The 17,175-nt window shown below is 55.1% G+C and overlaps 1 protein-coding gene across 3 annotated transcripts; it reads right to left on the bottom strand.

Annotated features, from left to right (window-relative positions):
* Positions 1–1,777: 1,777 nt before the first annotated feature.
* PLA2G4F (phospholipase A2 group IVF) lies at positions 1,778–16,044 on the bottom strand. 3 transcript variants are annotated; one of them, XM_070424652.1, is made up of 20 exons: positions 15,863–16,044; positions 14,863–14,935; positions 14,127–14,263; positions 13,900–14,028; positions 13,468–13,508; positions 13,163–13,205; positions 12,649–12,715; positions 10,577–10,746; positions 10,346–10,459; positions 10,147–10,184; positions 9,749–9,884; positions 7,368–7,504; positions 6,906–7,128; positions 5,904–6,018; positions 5,583–5,720; positions 5,379–5,483; positions 4,239–4,427; positions 3,807–3,973; positions 2,843–3,029; positions 1,778–2,536 (listed from the first exon to the last, which is right to left on the bottom strand). In XM_070424652.1, the coding sequence occupies exons 1-20, from the start codon at positions 15,971–15,973 to the stop codon at positions 2,316–2,318; spliced, it is 2,541 nt and encodes an 846-aa protein (XP_070280753.1). In that variant the 5' UTR covers positions 15,974–16,044; the 3' UTR covers positions 1,778–2,315. The 3 variants fall into 3 exon arrangements, with proteins under 3 accessions (XP_070280753.1, XP_070280762.1, XP_070280767.1); XM_070424661.1 differs by having other exon boundaries at positions 14,863–14,905; XM_070424666.1 differs by lacking the exons at positions 13,900–14,028; positions 14,127–14,263; positions 14,863–14,935; positions 15,863–16,044 and having other exon boundaries at positions 13,163–13,258; positions 13,468–13,480.
* Positions 16,045–17,175: the final 1,131 nt, after the last annotated feature.

The following is a 17,175-nucleotide window of genomic DNA, read 5'->3' as shown; positions in this document are numbered from 1 at the left end:
AAGAAATCTATGAAGTTCTAAATTATAAACTCTATGGAGGCCCTAATAACAAGTTATTGATGATGGTGGGCAGCAGTGGTGATAACAGTTGCCGTAACAGGAGCTCAGGGACCAGCCTGGGGCTGCCCCAAAGGGAACCTCTTACTGCTGAGCTGAGAGGCAGGGGCGGTGTTGGCCTATGATGAGCAGCAATGGTGAGGAGGCAGGAGAGAACCAAGCTGTCCCCAGCCCATGCCAGGAAAAAGCACTGGGCCTTCGAGGCCCAGCTCCCTCAGGCCTCCCAGCTCATGTCCAGCTGGAGGCTGGGGGGTCCCAGGCCAGGCCAGGCCAGGGCCAGAGGCTGGGACCCAGCTGCCTTCTTCCCAATGGAAGTCAGAACTAGGGTCTTCTTCCCAGAGTCAGCACTCCTGCGGCTTTGTCCTGATTGAAAGAGAAATGGTGACTTTGGTCCTGGAGAGCACGCGTCAGGAGAGGAGGAGGAGGTGCAGCCAAAGAGCGCACTCCAGGTGGAGGGGGCAGTAGGAGCATGTGTTGACGTGGCTATGCCAGCTGGGTCATGGAAGGGCCCCAGGTGGCCCAGGGGCAGGGCTGAGGAGGACGAGGCTGCGAGGCTGCAGGCAAGGGACCCGGAGAGCCCCCAGACCAAGCCTGAGCAGAGTGATCTCCTCTCCGCTGACCTAAAATCTACCCATGCCGGAGAGGCTCCAGATATTTCGAATGTCCCAGGTGGGTCAGGAGAAATGAGAAACAGGGAAAGAGAGAGAGATTGCTCAGATCATCGGCTGAATCTGTGAAAGAGGCAGGAACCAAGGTGCCCGAGTTCCCAGCCAGGTTCCCTCTGCCACTGCACAGCCCTGGCCAACAGATAGCTGCTCTGCAGCCTGCCCTCACTAGGAACACGCACACACATGCAGGGGCACATTCACTCTGTCCCTTGACACATGGATACGCCCTCTAGACACACCCTGATGGGATGGTGAGACTATTTGCATGGGTGGAAACTGTACAAATGGCGAGGGAATGTGGCTCAAGTTTAAAAAGTGCAGTGTGAGTGATTAGCAGGGAGACAATGTGCACACCCACCAGCGGGAGCCTGGCCAGGACTGGCCATCACCATATGGCCTTTAGGAGGTTGAGCATAGAAGGGCCATGAGCAGTGAAGAGGGGTGGGGGTTAGCAAAAAGGATGATGGAGCCCAGCAGCATAGCTCGGTGGTTGAGTGTCAACCTATAAACCAGGTCACAGTTTGATACTCAGTCAGGGCACATGCCCAGGTTACAGGCTTGATCGTCAGTGTGGGGCATGCAGAAGGCAGCCAATCAATGATTCTCATCATTGATGTTTCCATTCTCTCTCCTTCTCCCTTCCTCTCTGAAACCAATCTACACTAATAAAAGAGAAGCATGCAAATTGGTGTCACTCCACTACACCCACCAGCCAATCAGGATGAGTGTGCAAATTAACCTAACAAAGATGGCGGTTAATTTGCATATGCAGGCGCGGAGCAAAGACTGAAGACAACTGAAGACTGAAGATGACTGAAGACTGAAGAGGCTTGGCTTCTCCGCTGCAGCCGGAGCGGAGAAGCCTAGCCTCGCCGTGGCCACAGCAGAGAAGCCAAGCCTCGCTGCTGCGGCTGGACCAAAGGCCTGGGTCCCAGGTGCCGGAGGAAAACAAATGCCGGCAGCCAGGGGAAGGAAGGCCTATTGTGTGAATCTTCATGCAACGGGCCTCTAGTAAAAACATATTTTGGGGGGAAAAAGGATGATAAAGTTAGTGACCTAGACTGGCAACCCATGTGGTCCCCCTTTATTCTTGATAGCACTCACACTGCACCCAGGAGCAGGGGACGGGGCAGGGGCTGGGGAGGAGAGGGTAGCAGGGATTGGGCCATGTGTGTATTGTATGGATGCATCTTTGCTCTTAGTCTCAGTTTAAGGAGAGTAACCTGCACCTCAGCACTCACAGCTCCCATTCTGGTGAGGGTCGCAGGCCCTTCTGCATGTGGGGTGGGCTCTGGGACTAGACTATTGCCTTGATCCCCTCTAAAATGAGCACTGCTCACTTCTGCCTCATATCCCCAAGAGCCCCTGGAGAGACCTACTGCTCCATCTTCTCCCAGAAACATATATGAGAAGGGCTCTGCCAAGTACAAGCTGAAATCTGTAGGAGCTTTTGGAGCCTAGTGGACCTTAAGGCAGGGAAGATGGGAAGATGGGAAGCAGAAGCCCCACAGAGCCCACTCCTCCCTCTACCAAGCCCTGGTCTGGAGCCCACAGTCCCTCCTGCACCACAGTCCTTGGCTCCAGCCCGGGTCAGCCTCCAGCCTGGGCCCCAGCCTGCCGCCGGTCCAGAGCCAGCTGGAGGGCCTGCTTGATGGTCTCCACGTTGTTCAGAACATTGTATCGACTCAGGGCTACCAGCCGATCAAACTGCTCGGGCTCATAAGTGAAGTTCATCATGCCATAGGGGGTGTCTGGCCCGTTGATGTCAAAGTCCCCAAAGGCCTTCTCTTCAGCTGTTTGTCGCTCCACACCTGAGGGTTGGAAGAGGAGAGACCAGGCTGGGGCACTCTGTGACTAGGAGCTGCCAGCCCAGGAGCCCCCCTTTGCCCAGGACATCTGGCTGGTTTTTTGTGGGCTCTTCCTGGGCTCACATGTCTGCTCTCTTGCCCATCAGGAGGAGCGGGGCTGGGGCCAATGCTGAGGCCCAGGAAGCAGTGGCTGCCTGGGGCCCTCCAGGGTACTCTGCTACCTTATCCAGGGGATCCACTCTCAGAACAGCACCCCATCACCACCCCAGGGCTCTGTGGGCCAGACCCAGGCCCAGGGCTTGCCCTCACCTGGGGCCAGGTGTGTGCGGAAGGTTCGGTTGACCAGGGGGAAGTGCAGCACGATGGGTGCGCGGGGGTCCTCGGCCTTGGCAAACAGGTAGCACTCACGGGGGTTCTCCAGATCCTCAGAGAGCACCTCAATTCTGGGGAAGGGGATGCCTCGGTCCAGGCAGTACTTCTCTGTCATCTGTAAGACCTGGGCAGGAGGCAGACTTCTGACCCTGCCTGCCCTCACCTGGACTCACACAGATCGAGTTTTCAAGGCCAGCTCTGCCTGCTACTAGCTGAGTGACGTCAAGCAGGTGACATAACCCTTCTGAGCCAGTTTCTTCATTTATAAAAGAAAAATGAGAACAACTCTCTCATGGGGTTGTTGTGCAGATTAACAATAATCACCAGCATTCCCACTGCCATTCCTCCCTAGAACTGCCCACTGCGTCCTTCTCTGACCCTCCCCGCTCCCTCGTAGGGGCTGATTTCAATTTCACGGGTTGAGACCAAATGATTACAGAAGGTTGAGTTGGATCCAAGAGGAGGAGGAGGGAGAGGAGGCCAAAGAGGGAAGAGCTGACCCAGCAGTGTAACCAGAACCTGCATGCAGATGGTGAAAGCTGTCCACCACACAGGGTTTGAGAGACCCCTGAGGGTAACCTGATGGCTCTGCTGTTACCATAGTAACAAAGGGACAGCCTACCCAGACGCAGGCCCTGATGGGAGCCAGGAATGTTATCAGGCACAGGCAGGGTTCAGAACAGGGGTCTACTCTTCATCAGGACAGAAGACACCTGGGGACCCTCTTTGGCCTCCTCTACTGACTGCCACTCCTTCCTGTAACCTCAGCAACCCTCTCCTCCAGCTGGGAGGCCAGTGCACTCACAGGGGCGCCCCCTGCAGGTTAGAACCCAGGCCCTCCGCCAAGGGCCATCCCCAAATCCCAGTCAGGCGGCCCTAACAGGGGATCCCCACCCCTTACCTCAAAAGGGGCATCCAGGGCGTAGTCAAAAGACACAATGAGGTCCACCGCTCTCTGCGACAGCAGGACCAGCGGGAATGGAGAGTTGATGGCAAGGCCCCCATCCACCAGGCACAGGGAGTCCCGCATGGGAGTGAGCTGGTTGGGGAAGGCGTCCGGGTGTGCGTCTGGACAGGGACAAATGCATGCTTTTCTTAGCAACCCTCTTCTCCTCCCATTGGGAATACCCCTCTGTGGAGACCTCTGCTTCTGCCCTTCTCTCTGACAGCCACTCTGTAGTCTCCTACCCGAGTCCCAGCCCAGTATAGTCATCCCCCCATCAGCCTCTGGATAGCAGGAGCCCACACCCCGACCCTGGGTCAAAGGACAGCGCTGGCCCCAGTGAGCCAGAGGCACAGGCAGCAGGAGGGCCCCACCCGGAGCAGCGCCCACCTTTCCAGGCCACAAACTCCCTGCCAGCCACATAGTCCTTGTGCAGACAGAGGCCACTGGTGAAGTTGAAGTTCTCCGCGGAGGTGAAGCGGGAGGTGAATATGTCCAGCACGGCCTGGGAGAAGGGCCCCTGGGGGGTGAAGAGCCTCGTTCGCAGCCTCGTGGGGTCTCGAAGCTTCTGGTGGTCGTCTAGGGAGGGTGGGGTGGTGACATGCAGTGAGAAGTGTGCCAGCCTCTGTCCAGTGGCTTTCATGGTGCAGGGGCACCCCTCCTTCTCCTCCTGACACCCCTCCTCCTCTGCCCCACTTCCCAGGCCTCTGACCACTGTTCCCAGAACCCCCTTTAAATGCCTTTTTCCTTTCATGTTTCCCATGTTTTGAAAGTTGCCTATGACATTGCATTTATTAAATAATAATTTATTTTCCACCCTTTTGAAAATGAAGTTGTATATACAATTTCCAATCAGAATTTCATCCATTAAACACCTACTGAGCTGTTGCTACATGTCAGGCACTGGGTTAAGCACAAGGGATGCAAAGGTGACTGGGGCCTGGCCCTCGGGGCTCACGCCTACTTAGGGGAGAGTCATATAAAGAGAGAAGGAACCCTAACAACGTCCTGAGGTAGGGACAATGATGGGCGTGCATGTAGCCTTGCAGGGGCCTTGGTGGTCGCACCCTCACCAGCCTGGAGGGGTGACATGGGACAGAGAAACTCCCTGAGGAAAGGATGGCTCAGCTGACTCTTAAGAGTTGAGCAAAAGTCCTCCAGGGGAGAAAGGTGGAAAAGATATTCCTCGAAGCAGGGAGCTCATAGACCATTTAAGGAGCCCTGAGATGTGTGGGCAGAGCATCAGACAGATGCCCAGTGGTCCGGGGCTGAGTTGATCTATTGGGAGCTCAAGCAGAGAATGCAGAGGCGTAGCCTGATTACACAGCACCCACGGCTCCCACTGGGTCCCCTGACTTGGGCCCTAGCCCCACCCACACGGCCTCTGCAGAGAAGTCAGCCCCGCAGGACTTCTCTGCACCCAGTGGGATAGCCAGTCCCTCACCATCCTCTCCCTCATTCTCTATGCCTCTGCCAGGACCCAATTGCTGGAAAGAAGAATGGGAGGGGGGGCTAGGTGTGACCCCTCACCTGTGACGTTCACACTGCCTCGGTGCCAGTCCAGGAAGCCGAGGTTGAAGCCCGCAGTCTGGAAGATCTCATCCAGGTTGGCTGCAAAGGCGCTGCCCCACATACCTAAGGACACAGGCAGGGCCCAGGCCCTCACAGCTCCCGCACCCACATCAGGGCTGGCCTGGTACCTGCCCTGTCCCCAGTCCTCCAGCTTAGACTCACCCTGCAGGTAGCAGATCCGGGGCTCTGGCCAGAGCTTCAGCAGTCGCCCCATGAAGAACTCTGAGCCGAAGAGCTTGGTGGGAACATAAGCCCCATACTTGGGGAAGCCGACCTCGTAGGGGGTAAACTCGCACCACTCTGGGGACCCAGAGTAAAGGAAATGTCACCAGGGCTTCCCCCTGGCCATTGTGACTGAGCAAGAATCTTTGCCTTGCCAAGAGCTGGAGGCAGCAACCCCACTGCACTCCAAGGCTCCATCTGTACCCTGACAGCCTGGCCTTGGACACACTCCGACCAACCATCGCCCCCACACCCAGGCACCTGCAAAGTCGTCCCCGCTGACGTCGGTGCGGACGTTGACGCTGGCGTAGATGGGATAAGGGTTCTGGCTGCGGCTGACTGCCTCCTGCTGGTCAGACAGCTTGGCGGGGTTTTCCTGGGCAGAAAAGAAGGGAAGCTGATTGGCGTTCCCCATCCCAATGGCCTGCAGGGTGTGGCGAGCCCACGAGACTGGTTGCCAAGGCCAGAGCTCAAAGGCGCAGGCTTTAGGCTGCAGCAGAGGCAAGGCTCCTGTGGGTTTTGTGCAGTTCCAGGGGCATTGGGAACACGCCCCCCCCCCCCCCCCCTTTCCCATTCAAGAAAGCATATCAAAACCAGAGAGAGTCAGAGCGACATTTTTAAAGGAATAACTGAAAATCTAGTCTACTTTCTTTAAAAAGTAAATCACTAGAAAACACGAATTCTTTGGGAATTAGAAACCACTTGTGATATACATCCATCACTAAGAGCCACACACTAGTGGGCCAGGCCCCCTGGCTGAGGCCCTCACTCAGCTCTGAATCTCTCCTCTCCCAGGGCATTCTGGGCTTGCAGTCCCAGGAGAAACCACCAGGTGGTGAAAGTCATGGCATCTTGGCCAATGGCTCAGAGTGGTGTTCTGCCTCAGCTGCAGGTTGGAACCACTTGGAACACTTTGAAAACACTCTTGTGCTAGCACTGGACCCCAGACCAATCAGAATCAGTGTCTCTAGAAGTGGGGCTCAGGCATGGGGTGTTTTTGAAAAGCTGCATAGGTGATTCTGCTATGCAGACAGACCTGAGAAGTGCAGACCAGCCTCTCCCGGCCCAGGGGTTAGGAGCCAGGAAAGATGAAGGGGTGCAGGCCCCCCCCCCCCCCCCCACTCCCCGCCAGGGAGCTCACTCTTTGTGCCCAGGGAGCTCAGACCTAAGGGATAGCTTTGCCTAACGGCTAAGGTGGAATGAAGTGCTGCGGGGCAGAGGTGCAAAGGAGCCATGTTTACGTGCTACCTGCCCTTCTCTTACCTCCTGGTACAGAAAATATTCAATGAGGAGGCCCCAGAGGTCAATGAGGGAGATGCTATGGCTGCTGCTTTCCAGGTTCTTCAGTTCCTCAGCATAGTACTGTAGGCGCTCCGTGGACACCGCCCCCTTCTTACTGCTGCAGACCCGAGCCCGGGCCTGCTCAGTGGGGCCCTGCAAGGCCACCTGGGACCAAGCTGGGTCCTTATAGAGTGTGGAGATGCACCTGGGCATGGAGGGAATTCAGGGAAGTTAGGGGCAGGGGAGCACAGCAGGTGTCTATGAGTGACCCCTCCTCCTCCATCACTTGTACCCACTGCCCTGCATCACCCACTCTTGCCCCTCCTAACCCCCTTGGAGGCAGCCTTCCCCACCCCACTCCAGGGACTCCGCCAGATCACCAGGCCACACCCTTGCCCCTTCAGAGCTCTCCCTCACTCTGTACCCTGCCCCCACCTCACTTACCAGGTAGACCCCGAGACCCCACTCAGGTAGGTCACAGTGTCCAGGAGATTGAGCTCCTGCCACCCTGCCAGGCTGCCGTACAGGGAAGACATGGCACGGGTTCCGCCTCCAGAGCCCAGCACAGCCACCACAGGCACCTGGGTACCGAATGATCAAGACAACAACATCGACTACCACTGCCATTTCTATGTTGCTGCCTATAATATCAGACATTGACCCTCACATTATTAACTCACAGAGTCCTCACAGAAACCCAATGGGATCCCCATTTTTCAGATGAGGGAACTGCATAGTTAGTAAGTGATGGGCTGGTTATCCGAAGCAGTGCGGCTCCAGAGATGGCTCTTAACCATGACACCATGAAAGGATGTACCTGTGAGGTATATTGGATTCACCCAAAACAGCTCAAGTAGGGTTCCTTACTCAGTACTGTCACCACTGATGGTTGTGGACCAGATCATTCTTGGTTGTGAGGAGCTGTCCGGTGTGTTGTAGGATGTTTAGCAGCATCCCTGGCCTTTACTCAGTAGATGCCAGTATTACCCCTCTCCCCTCCGCCAGTTGTGACAATAACACATGCCCCCTGTGTGGGGTGGGAGGGGTTGAAATTGCCCCCAGTTGAGACCCGCTACACTAAAATGACCAAAACCACCAAGCAGCCTGGACCTGCCCCAACATCAGAGGTGTCTGTGGGATCAGACGGGAAGTTTTTTGGTTGCTCAGCTTTTCCATGAATGTTTTCCACCCAAGATTTTTGGTTCCTTTCCTTGTCCTCCTTTATTTTTCTCTTAAAAAAATAAAAACGCCCTAACTGGTTTGGCTCAGTGGATAGAGCATCAGCCTGCGGACTGAAGGGTCCCGGGTTCGATTCCAGTCAAGGGCATGTACCTTGGTTGCGGGTGCATCCCCAGTAGGGAGTGTGCAGGAGGCAGCTGATCGATGTCTCTCTCTCATTGATGTTTCTAATTGTCTATCCCTCTCCCTTCCTCTCTGTAAAAAATCAATAAAATATATAGTTTTAAAAAATAAAATAAAATAAAAACCTCCCTGGCCACTGTCCACAAGGGCAGCGCCCCTTCAGAGAGCTGGACGAGACAGAGCTGCCTGTACGCAGGGCTGTGCTCTCGCGTCCTCTTTACCTTCTACCTACAGAATGGAGATTAGCAGAGCAGGCATTACCCAAATGAACAATCCCAGCTTGTCAGCGCTGGGCACAGGCTTGTCTCCTGAGTTCACTTGCAGCCAGGAAAATGCCACCAACTTGTTCCTGATTTACCACAGGTCTCACCTCAGCACCGCCTTGCCTCCTGTCTACTGTTTTGGACTGAATTGTGTTCCTGCCCCTCCTCCCCGCCGGCTCCCAATTCAAACATTGAAGCCCAGTGTGGTTATTGAGGAGAGAATAACATTAGGGGGAAATTAATGGGGTCTCTTCTCAGCCTTACTGCTAAATTATTCACAGAACCTGAAGCTTGAGGAAGACTTTTAAACTTGCCTGAAACTTCCGTCCTGCATTTGACATTACAGATTACCATCAGTACAGTACCCACAGGGCCTGGACTCCAGTCAACTGTAAGACCTCCTCAAAGACAACTTCTACCTGACGAGATTCCCGGGTGCCCGCGTGACCACCTGAAATCCATTATCATAGTGATGGATACTAGCTCACCCATCGTAATGGGCCAATCAAATAGCTAATCTCTCTTGTGATTCAGTTACATCATAAAAATAAATGACTTTTCTTTGTTTCTTAGAACATTTCTAGATTTACTCCTAATTATGCTTCCAGTTTCTAAGACCCTTGAATAAATCTCCATCATTTATTTCTAGCCAGAGCCTTCTCTTTTTTATTACATGTGACACTGTATTTGGAGAAGGGGCCTATAAGGAGGTGATATGGGTTATGTGAGGTGATAAGGGTGGGGCCCTCATCTAATAGGAGCAGTGTCTTTGTAAGAGGGAGAGATGGAGATCTCCAGCCCTGCCCATGCACAGAGGAAAGGCCGTGTGAGGATGTAGCAAGAAGGTGGCCATCGACCACCAGGAAGAAAGGCATCACCAGAAACCAACCCAGATGGCACCTTGATCTTGAACTTCCAGCCTCCAGGTGAGAAAATAAATGTTTGTGTTTAAGCCCCCAGTCTGTGGGGTTCTGCTATGGCCGCCAAGCTGACTGCTCACCTCCCTTGGCCAGGGCTGTTGGGCCCTCATTACATACGGGGTCCTGACTTTTCCAGTCAGCTGAGGTGGACAGGCCTCCCCTTCTTCCTCTGCTCCCCATGCTTCCTCCAGGCTTCCTGTCAGGTCTTAGTTACACAGTCCTCTCAAGGGAAGAGATTGGATTTGGTTCTCCTGATGCTGGGGCCGCCTCCATTCCATACCTGGTCACTGGTGGGAGCCTGGCTCAATCCCAGCACCTGCTGCAGGGCCTTGGATACGATCTGCTTCCTCTTGTCCAGAAACTCTCGTTCCCCATCACAGAGGTCAAAGCTAAGGCGCAGGTCAAGGTCCCCAGAGCTGCCTCGGTGGGGTGGGGTGGGGTGGGGTGGAGTGGGGTGAGGTGGGGTGAGGTGGGGTGGGTGCTGGATGACTGTTCAGTGGAGGAGAGCCTCGGCCAAGCCGAGTCTTCACAGGCGTAGACCCACACTCCACGGGACCCCTCAGAAAGATCCCACCGGAACCGGACACGCCCCCACCACCCTTCCCCCCTCTCCCCTCTGCTGAGCGGAGCAGGCAGGAGAGCCCCCACACTTCCTGCCCAGCCCAGGGCCTTCCTCACCTCATTTCTGCCTTCACCCTCAGAGGCACCTCCTGGCCCTGAAAGAGACAACAGCTGTCCCTGAGCACACTGGTGGGTTCCCCCACCCGCAGCCCCTGTTGCTCTGGTAGCTCTGGCCCAGATGTGTGCCCTCCTCTCAGGCCCCTGGCCCAGACCATTTTTGTTGATCACAAAGCAGGACACCCAGATGGAGCCTTACCTTCCCCACAGCCACCAAGTGCTGTTTCTCCTGACCTAGGGCCAGAGAGGAGAGCAGGATGCCCCCCTCGCCCAGACTGCTGGTCTGAGCCTCCAGCTCAGCACTCGGGTCGCTCTGCAGAGAAGAAATCACCATGGAGCCCCCAGAGTGAAGGACACATGCTCTCTGCAGCCCTGGGGTGCTGCTCCAGCACACTGACCATCTGCTCTTCCAGGCTCTGGGCTCACTCACCTGCAGGACCGTGAGCTTCTCCCCCACCTCCACGTGCAACCTGGAGCGAAGCACTGGATTCACATGGAAGGTAAAGGTGTCTGGGGGGTGAGCCTCCGCGGGGGGCTGCAGGGGCAAGAGCTGTGGTTTCTCGTAGGCCCCGGGCACTGCCAGACAAATCTGCCTAGAGCCTGGGAGCAGAGGGCCCGGGTGAGTGGGTGAGATTAGGGGGTGGTGTGGCGGGGGTGGGGGTGGGGGGTGCGCGTGCACGCTCGTGCGCGTCTATGTGTGTGTATGTGTGTGTGTGTGTGTGTGTCTCATGATGGCAACAGCACTAGTAGCAACTGCCCTTTTCTTCCCCTTGGAAACACTCTTGGGCACTGTGACCCATAGCAGAGACATCATGAAGGACACTCAGGGAACCTATGAAGTGCCCTGGTCAGAACTGGGAACCTGGGGGAGGGTGGGAGAGGCAGGGAGGGGAGGGCCCCCTGCCCAGAGCTAATGGGGCTGATGATTTTGAGATTATTATACGAAGTATATAAAATGTCATTTCACAAACATTGTATTGTAATTATCATATGTTAATCATTACATTAATGACCAGTTTCCAACTAGTAGTTCCCCTATCCCTTGCCCCCCATTCAACCTCTGCTCATCGCCTTGGGGGAGATTTGTGGCCAGGCCGCAATTTTCTCAGTCCTTTGTTTCCAAAGTGTAAGATCTTGGGGGAACACAGAAGGCTTGCCGAGGAGGTGAAAGAAAGTGGGTTCCTGGGCACCGCACAGAGAGAATATGGGGCTTGGAGAAGCAGGGCTCCTGAGGCCAGGAGAGAGGCCTGCAGCCAGGAGCAGCAGGGCTGCCTGTTCCTAGGAGTGTTCTGGGGGAGAGGCAAGACCCCAGAGAGAATGGCTGAGCATGACACTCAGGTAGCCTTGTACAGGAGCCCCAGGCCCCACACACCTCAGGAGCAGGGGTCCGTGTGGAATGCCTCTCCCTGTGCACAGTCCTGGGCATTCAATGACACTTGGAGACTTGCATGACCCAGGGGGGAGGAGTTAGAGAAATAAGGAAAGTATATTCCTTCACACCATGGTCATGGACTGGGATTGATATGCATGTGCTGTTCACAGTGAGAAGCAGCTGCATCTGGGGGAGAAAGCAGATGCTCTGAGCATCGCTGACCTGCATTTGGTCCTGGCTCCACCACCCACTGGCGGTGTGGCCGTAAGCAAGTTCCTTCTGTGAGCCTCAGTCTCATGAATTAAAAGAGGAAAATGATTACACCGACTTTACAGGGTTGTTATGAGGATTAAACAATAAAACACATGTCAAATGCTTAGCACAATGTCTGACTCATAATGAGGGCTGGATGTGACCCAGGTGCGACCCATCCTGGAGGCTGACTGGCAGCCTCTCGGCCTTGCAGGGGACCTTAGCCGTCACACAGCCTCTGTTCCTCCCCATCCGCCCCTCCAGGGAGACTGCCTCTGTGGCAGATGCGTGGGTGTGCCCAGCTCTTCACTCTGGAATTCTCACTCTTTACCAGGTGACTTCAGTTCCTCCCACTGAGAGGCTGACTAAATTCCCTGCCCTCCACCTTTAGGGTCAGCCTTGGGACTTGTTTTGACGACTTAATGTTAGTGGCCATGACGTGACCAAAGGCTTAAAAGCACTTGCTCAACGGGGCTTGTGCCTTTGCCCTAAGAACCTCTGTGCTCATGGCTTTGGGGGAGAGGAAATCTGTGGCCCACTGGACACATGGTACAGAGCCAGGTCACTCCCGCCAAGCCCAGCCCAGATCAGCCCCAGCTGACCACCGATGTGTGAGCTAAATACATGCTTCCTGCTGTCTGCCACTGAGATTTGAGGGAGTTTTTATAGAGAGTAGTTGGACTGATACAACCAGGCTATGCTTGAAAACTTCCAGGGACAAGCATTCACTACTTGCGGAGGCAATCCGTTTCATCTTTGGTCAGCTTTAAGCGGTGAAAATTAAAAACTTTCTGCCCAGACCCATCTTCTTGAAATCAGCAGCCCCTCAACACCCCAAGAGAGAGAAGGGAAGACCCAAGGCCACTGACCAGACTCACCATACTTTTGCTGTGGAGCTGTCTCATCTTTTCCAAGGGTGCCTTGGATTTTCAGACAGGGCTGAGCCTGAGGAAAGCAGAGGCCCATGGGAGCCAGACAGACACATCACCCTGCACAGGGCCCGGACCAAGAGGGGGAAGGGAAGAGGGTATCTAGGGCAGTGTCCAGATAGCAATCTTCCCAGCCAATGCCTTGTAGGCAGGGATCTTCTGTAGCAGCCCCACTCCTAGGACTCAGAGGAAATGGCCCCTGGCAGGAAAGGGGGAGGAGGTGAGGGCCCCTGATCAAGGCTCCTTCAGTTGCAGGAGACAGGGTTCCGAGTGAGTGATGTGCTGTGCACAGGTAGGAAGGCTGGCTTTTAGGCTGTCCACTCAGATGCCTACCCAGCACACCTCCACTCTGAGGAGGGGTCAAGTGGTCTTCAGAGAGGCAAGTGGGTATGATGGGTTCGATCGTGGACTCCTCATGGTTCCCAGCCCTGGACAGCCCCAAGCTGGTGTCTCCTCTACTTACCACCAGGACTCCATTGGTGATGACTTCAGATGCAGGCATCTGACTGCAAAGGATGGTGGGCTCATTGGCTATCTGGGCCCCTCAAGGTGGCTGTTACTATAATAATGTGATCAAAGCAGTTGGGAGAGCCTGGGGAGCATGGCAGGGTTAGGGTTTAGGGGTGGGTGTTGGCCAACACTCAAATTCGCCTTGAGACCAGGACATCCCCTCTCAGGCCAGGCCAGCAGAGGACCTGGTGACTGACAGCTAGGAGCTGTCGGTGACTTCAGAGTAAATGGGAGGACATGGGCTCCACTTGAACTCACCTGTTCTCCAAAACAAACTCCACCTGCAGCTCTTGTGAATCCTAATGGAGGAAGCAAGGAAGCACCAGTTTTCAAAGAGCTCCGAAAGCCTCAGGGAGTGTCCCTACCCCCAGCCCAGGGACTAGAAGAGGAGCCGTGTGTGGCTTCCCTGGGACAGGAAGGATAGTGGCATCTCCATGAGAAGCTTCATCCATTGAACACTGTGCGGACGCTGTGCTGGAAGCTGAGGACTCAGCAATGATCAAGATAAAGTGCTCTGCCCTCAAGGAGCTCACATGTAGACTCTACTCAGGGAAGAATTATTTGAGGGACCCCCTGGTAGGATCAGTGGTGCAGGATGGAGGGTTTGTCTTGGAGGCCTGGTCTCTGCTGACCGCCTGGGCGTCCTCTCCCTGAGCTCAGTGCATTGCTGGCACAGATGGGACAGCTCACCTGTTGGTTGAGTAGGAAGGTGCGTTTGTGGGCTTGACCAGGCTTGAGGCTCTTCAGGTCAAACTGCAGCAGGGAGAGTTCAGTGCTGCCCAGGACGTCCTTGTCATAGAGGGTGAGCTCCAGGACATTCTGGATTCAGGGCGGGCAGGACGTGGGAGCCTGAGGCAGGGCAGGCACCCTGAAGAAGCCCTGTCCCCCCGCCACTCCGGCCACTCGCTGGCTCTCACCTTCACAGCACCATGGATCTGGTAGTGGAAGGTCTCATTCCACTCAGGGTCACTGCAGTTGTCTATCACCTTTGTCTGGGCGCGGCTGGGAGATGCCGTGGGCAGCCACAGTTGCACGTAGCAGTCAGCTTTGGACACTGCGGGGATGGGGAAGGAGTCCTAGCTTTAAGTTCTTATTGCTGAAAAGGTTGCCTGGAGGAGGCTGGGGTGGGAGGAAGGAGCAGAGCCAGGAGAGGAGGCTGCCCAGGTGGCAGGGTGGGGCGGGAGATGGAGGGAGAGCCCTCATCCTTGACTCCGCTCCACCAGTGACACCTCCCATTCAACTGAACGGAAATCCTACCATGGCCAGTTGGAAAGATCACATGGCAGCACAGACCACTGCACAGTTAACTCCCAGAAAGGACTTGATTCAGGTGACAAACACCCCTCCCAGTGTGAGCGTTGACCTGGAGAGTTCTGGCAAGAGCAGGTGTCACACTCTCCCAGGCTGTCACCGCTCTACTTGCTAGGCTCAGGGAGGAGTCAGGGTCTGCACAGTGCTCCCGCCCGGCTCCTACCTGCCAGCTCTGAGGCTGTGGCCTGAGCTCCCTCACCTCCCTCCACAGTCAGCACCAGCCCTCTGCCCATCCAAACACACACACACACACACACACTCACTTCAGGCCAGCCCCTTCTGAGCTCTGCAGAGGCCTCAGGGAAAGGAAGAGGAGAAAAGGTGGAATTGAAGGTCACTCACGCAGGTCTTTGCCCTGGATGTTTCTGGCCCTCAGCACTTTCACCTGGAGGTCATAGTATGGGTGGGTTTCCCGCTGTAACAACAGAACTCTCGGGGACTCAGTTCCAATGAGCTGGGTGAGGGGCCTGACCTCCCTGAAGTGCTGCTGTTTCCCTCTCTCATCACAGAGCAGCAGATTGGCCCAGGATCACTGGGACCTGGGAGGCCGTGGCAGGGCAGGCACTGGAAGTTCAACATGTTGGAATCAGTCAGGCTGGCTGCAAATCTAAGCTCCACCATGGACTAGCTGGATGGCCTTGGGCAAGTTATTTGATTTCTGTACGCTTCAGGTCTCCCATCTCTAAAATGGGGGTTATGATGATTATCTCATAGGGTTGTAGTGAGCTTTCAATAAGAAGTCATGTAAAGTGCTTGGCCTAAGTGCTTAATACATGTAGCCATTTTTGCTAATTATTAGTTATCATGCACCACACACCTGCACTCCCCCCAGACCACAGTGCCACTGCTGTAGCTGGAGAGGTGCCGTGAGGTGCTTAAGGAGATTAAATATTAGAAAATGTGATCAATCCCACCCACTAGCTCCCTGACAAGGGCTGAATGGCCGAGGAGGCTGGGCAGGTGAAGGGAAACCAAAAATCACTCGCTGGTGCAGGTCAGACCAGTTGCTAAGGAGACTGCAGCTTGGGCTCAGGAGACAGCAACAGACTGCAACTCCTTGGAGTGAGTCTATCTCCTCAAAACCCAACAGCCAGACTAGGCATTCTGGGCCACACCCAGCCAAAGGGTCACATGCCCTAGCCCTCCATTCCTAATTGAGGGGATTATTTTCAAGAGCCAAGGTCTTGGCCAACCTCTCTAATTTAAACTCCCCCAGGTTGTCTGGAGGAAATTGGTCCCACCCAGATCAAAACCCAGTCGCTGGGCTGGCCTGTCTTCACAGGGGACTGCACTCCCAGGACCCCTCCAGTCCACATTTCCCAGGGAAGAGCAGGTACTTTACCCGGCAGTGACTCCACTGAGGTCCCCTCTTCTCTCTTTTTCGCAGCAGCACTACCCCCAGGAGAGGCAGCCCCTTGCTTGCCAGCCCCCTTGGCCAGAGCGCCCAGAGCATGGCCAGGCAGCCCACTTCCCAGCAAGAAGCCGTCTGCTTTCCAGAGCCACCCTCCTCGATCTGCACACGATCACTGCTAGCTCAGGTCTGACAGGTAGCACTGGGGTGGGGAGGGCCCTGGGGCTGGAGGCGGGGTTTGACCGGCTCCAGGAAGTGACCAATTTCTCTAGGCAGGAGGCAATCTGGTTCCCAATCCAGACCCTGGTTATCATTGGGCTGCTTGTGTAAAATAGATTCCTGAGCCCCACCCCACCACTCCCCATGGTTTGATTTGATGAAGGAACAGCTGCCAAGAGGTGCTGCATCGGGAGGCCAGTCTCCTCTATCAGAAAAAGCCTAAAACCAATACCTTTCAAGTTCCTGGTTCAGAGTTTCATTTGGCTCAGGTATTTCTAATCTCTCCTGGACTCCCTCATTTGTTCTCCAAAGAGAAGCTGCTAAGTGCAGGACCTGCACCACGCCTTAGACCCAAAGGTAAGGCGGGCCCACCCATATCCCGAAGACATTCGCCACCTCTCGACTCCCTGTGGCTTCTGCCCAGGCTCTCTTCCTGCATCAGTGGAAATATCTAGCTGGTCCAGGTTAGAGGAAGGGTATCAGTAAGGGCAGGTAAAAAGCAGGCCTGCCAGTTCTTAAACTACTGGAGATAAAGGCTTTAAGGTCCGCTGTTGACCAACACAAACCTTAGTGTGCTGCGCCAGCACGGCCAAGGGTGATCCTGAGTGGGGGTGATGAAAGGAGTAAGAAAAGACAGACAAGAGAATGAAAGCTGGGTCTCGGTGGGACGCTGCTTCCTGATGAGGAGACAGCGCCAGCTCCAACAAGCCGTGTCTTTATTTTATAGCAGATGCCACGAGGCCAAAGTAGGGGCGTGATCAAGTTGTTTACAGCATTCTCGTGAGTTTCAACCCCACTCAACTACATGCACCTGAACTCTATCACAAAGCACGTGGGGCCACGTGTTCGGACCACAGGTTCAAGCTTACAGCTGTAGCTGTTGGCTGTATTTGTGCTGGGAAGGGACTTGCATGTGGCCACGAGAGGACTGTGCCCCCTCATTAGTCCAAGGCTTGAACCTGTCCAAAACACTGTAGCTGCGCCCCATACCTTAGGCTACAGGTGGCATGTGATACCCCCTTTTCTGTGGACCTTGACCATCCAGGTGGCCAAGACAAGGCACAGTTCCAGGAGAAAGCATCTCT

This window comes from Myotis yumanensis, unplaced genomic scaffold, assembly GCF_028538775.1.
Source record: "Myotis yumanensis isolate MYYU_CA2020_CCGP unplaced genomic scaffold, mMyoYum1.0.hap1 SCAF_1, whole genome shotgun sequence".
Classification (NCBI taxonomy): Eukaryota; Metazoa; Chordata; class Mammalia; order Chiroptera; family Vespertilionidae; genus Myotis; species Myotis yumanensis.
Note: the sequence above shows the minus strand (reverse complement) of the source record. Positions and strands in the feature narration are given on the sequence as shown.

Coding starts and splice junctions, on each gene's coding strand:
- PLA2G4F (XM_070424652.1), bottom strand. CDS start 15,973: ATGCTCTGGGCGCTCTGGCCAAGGGGGCTGGCAAGCAAGGGGCTGCCT. Junction 14,936..15,862: donor CTCAGTGGAGTCACTGCCGG/GTAAAGTACCTG, acceptor CTGTTGTTACAG/CGGGAAACCCACCCATACTA. Junction 5,484..5,582: donor CCGGATCTGCTACCTGCAGG/GTGAGTCTAAGC, acceptor CTGTGTCCTTAG/GTATGTGGGGCAGCGCCTTT.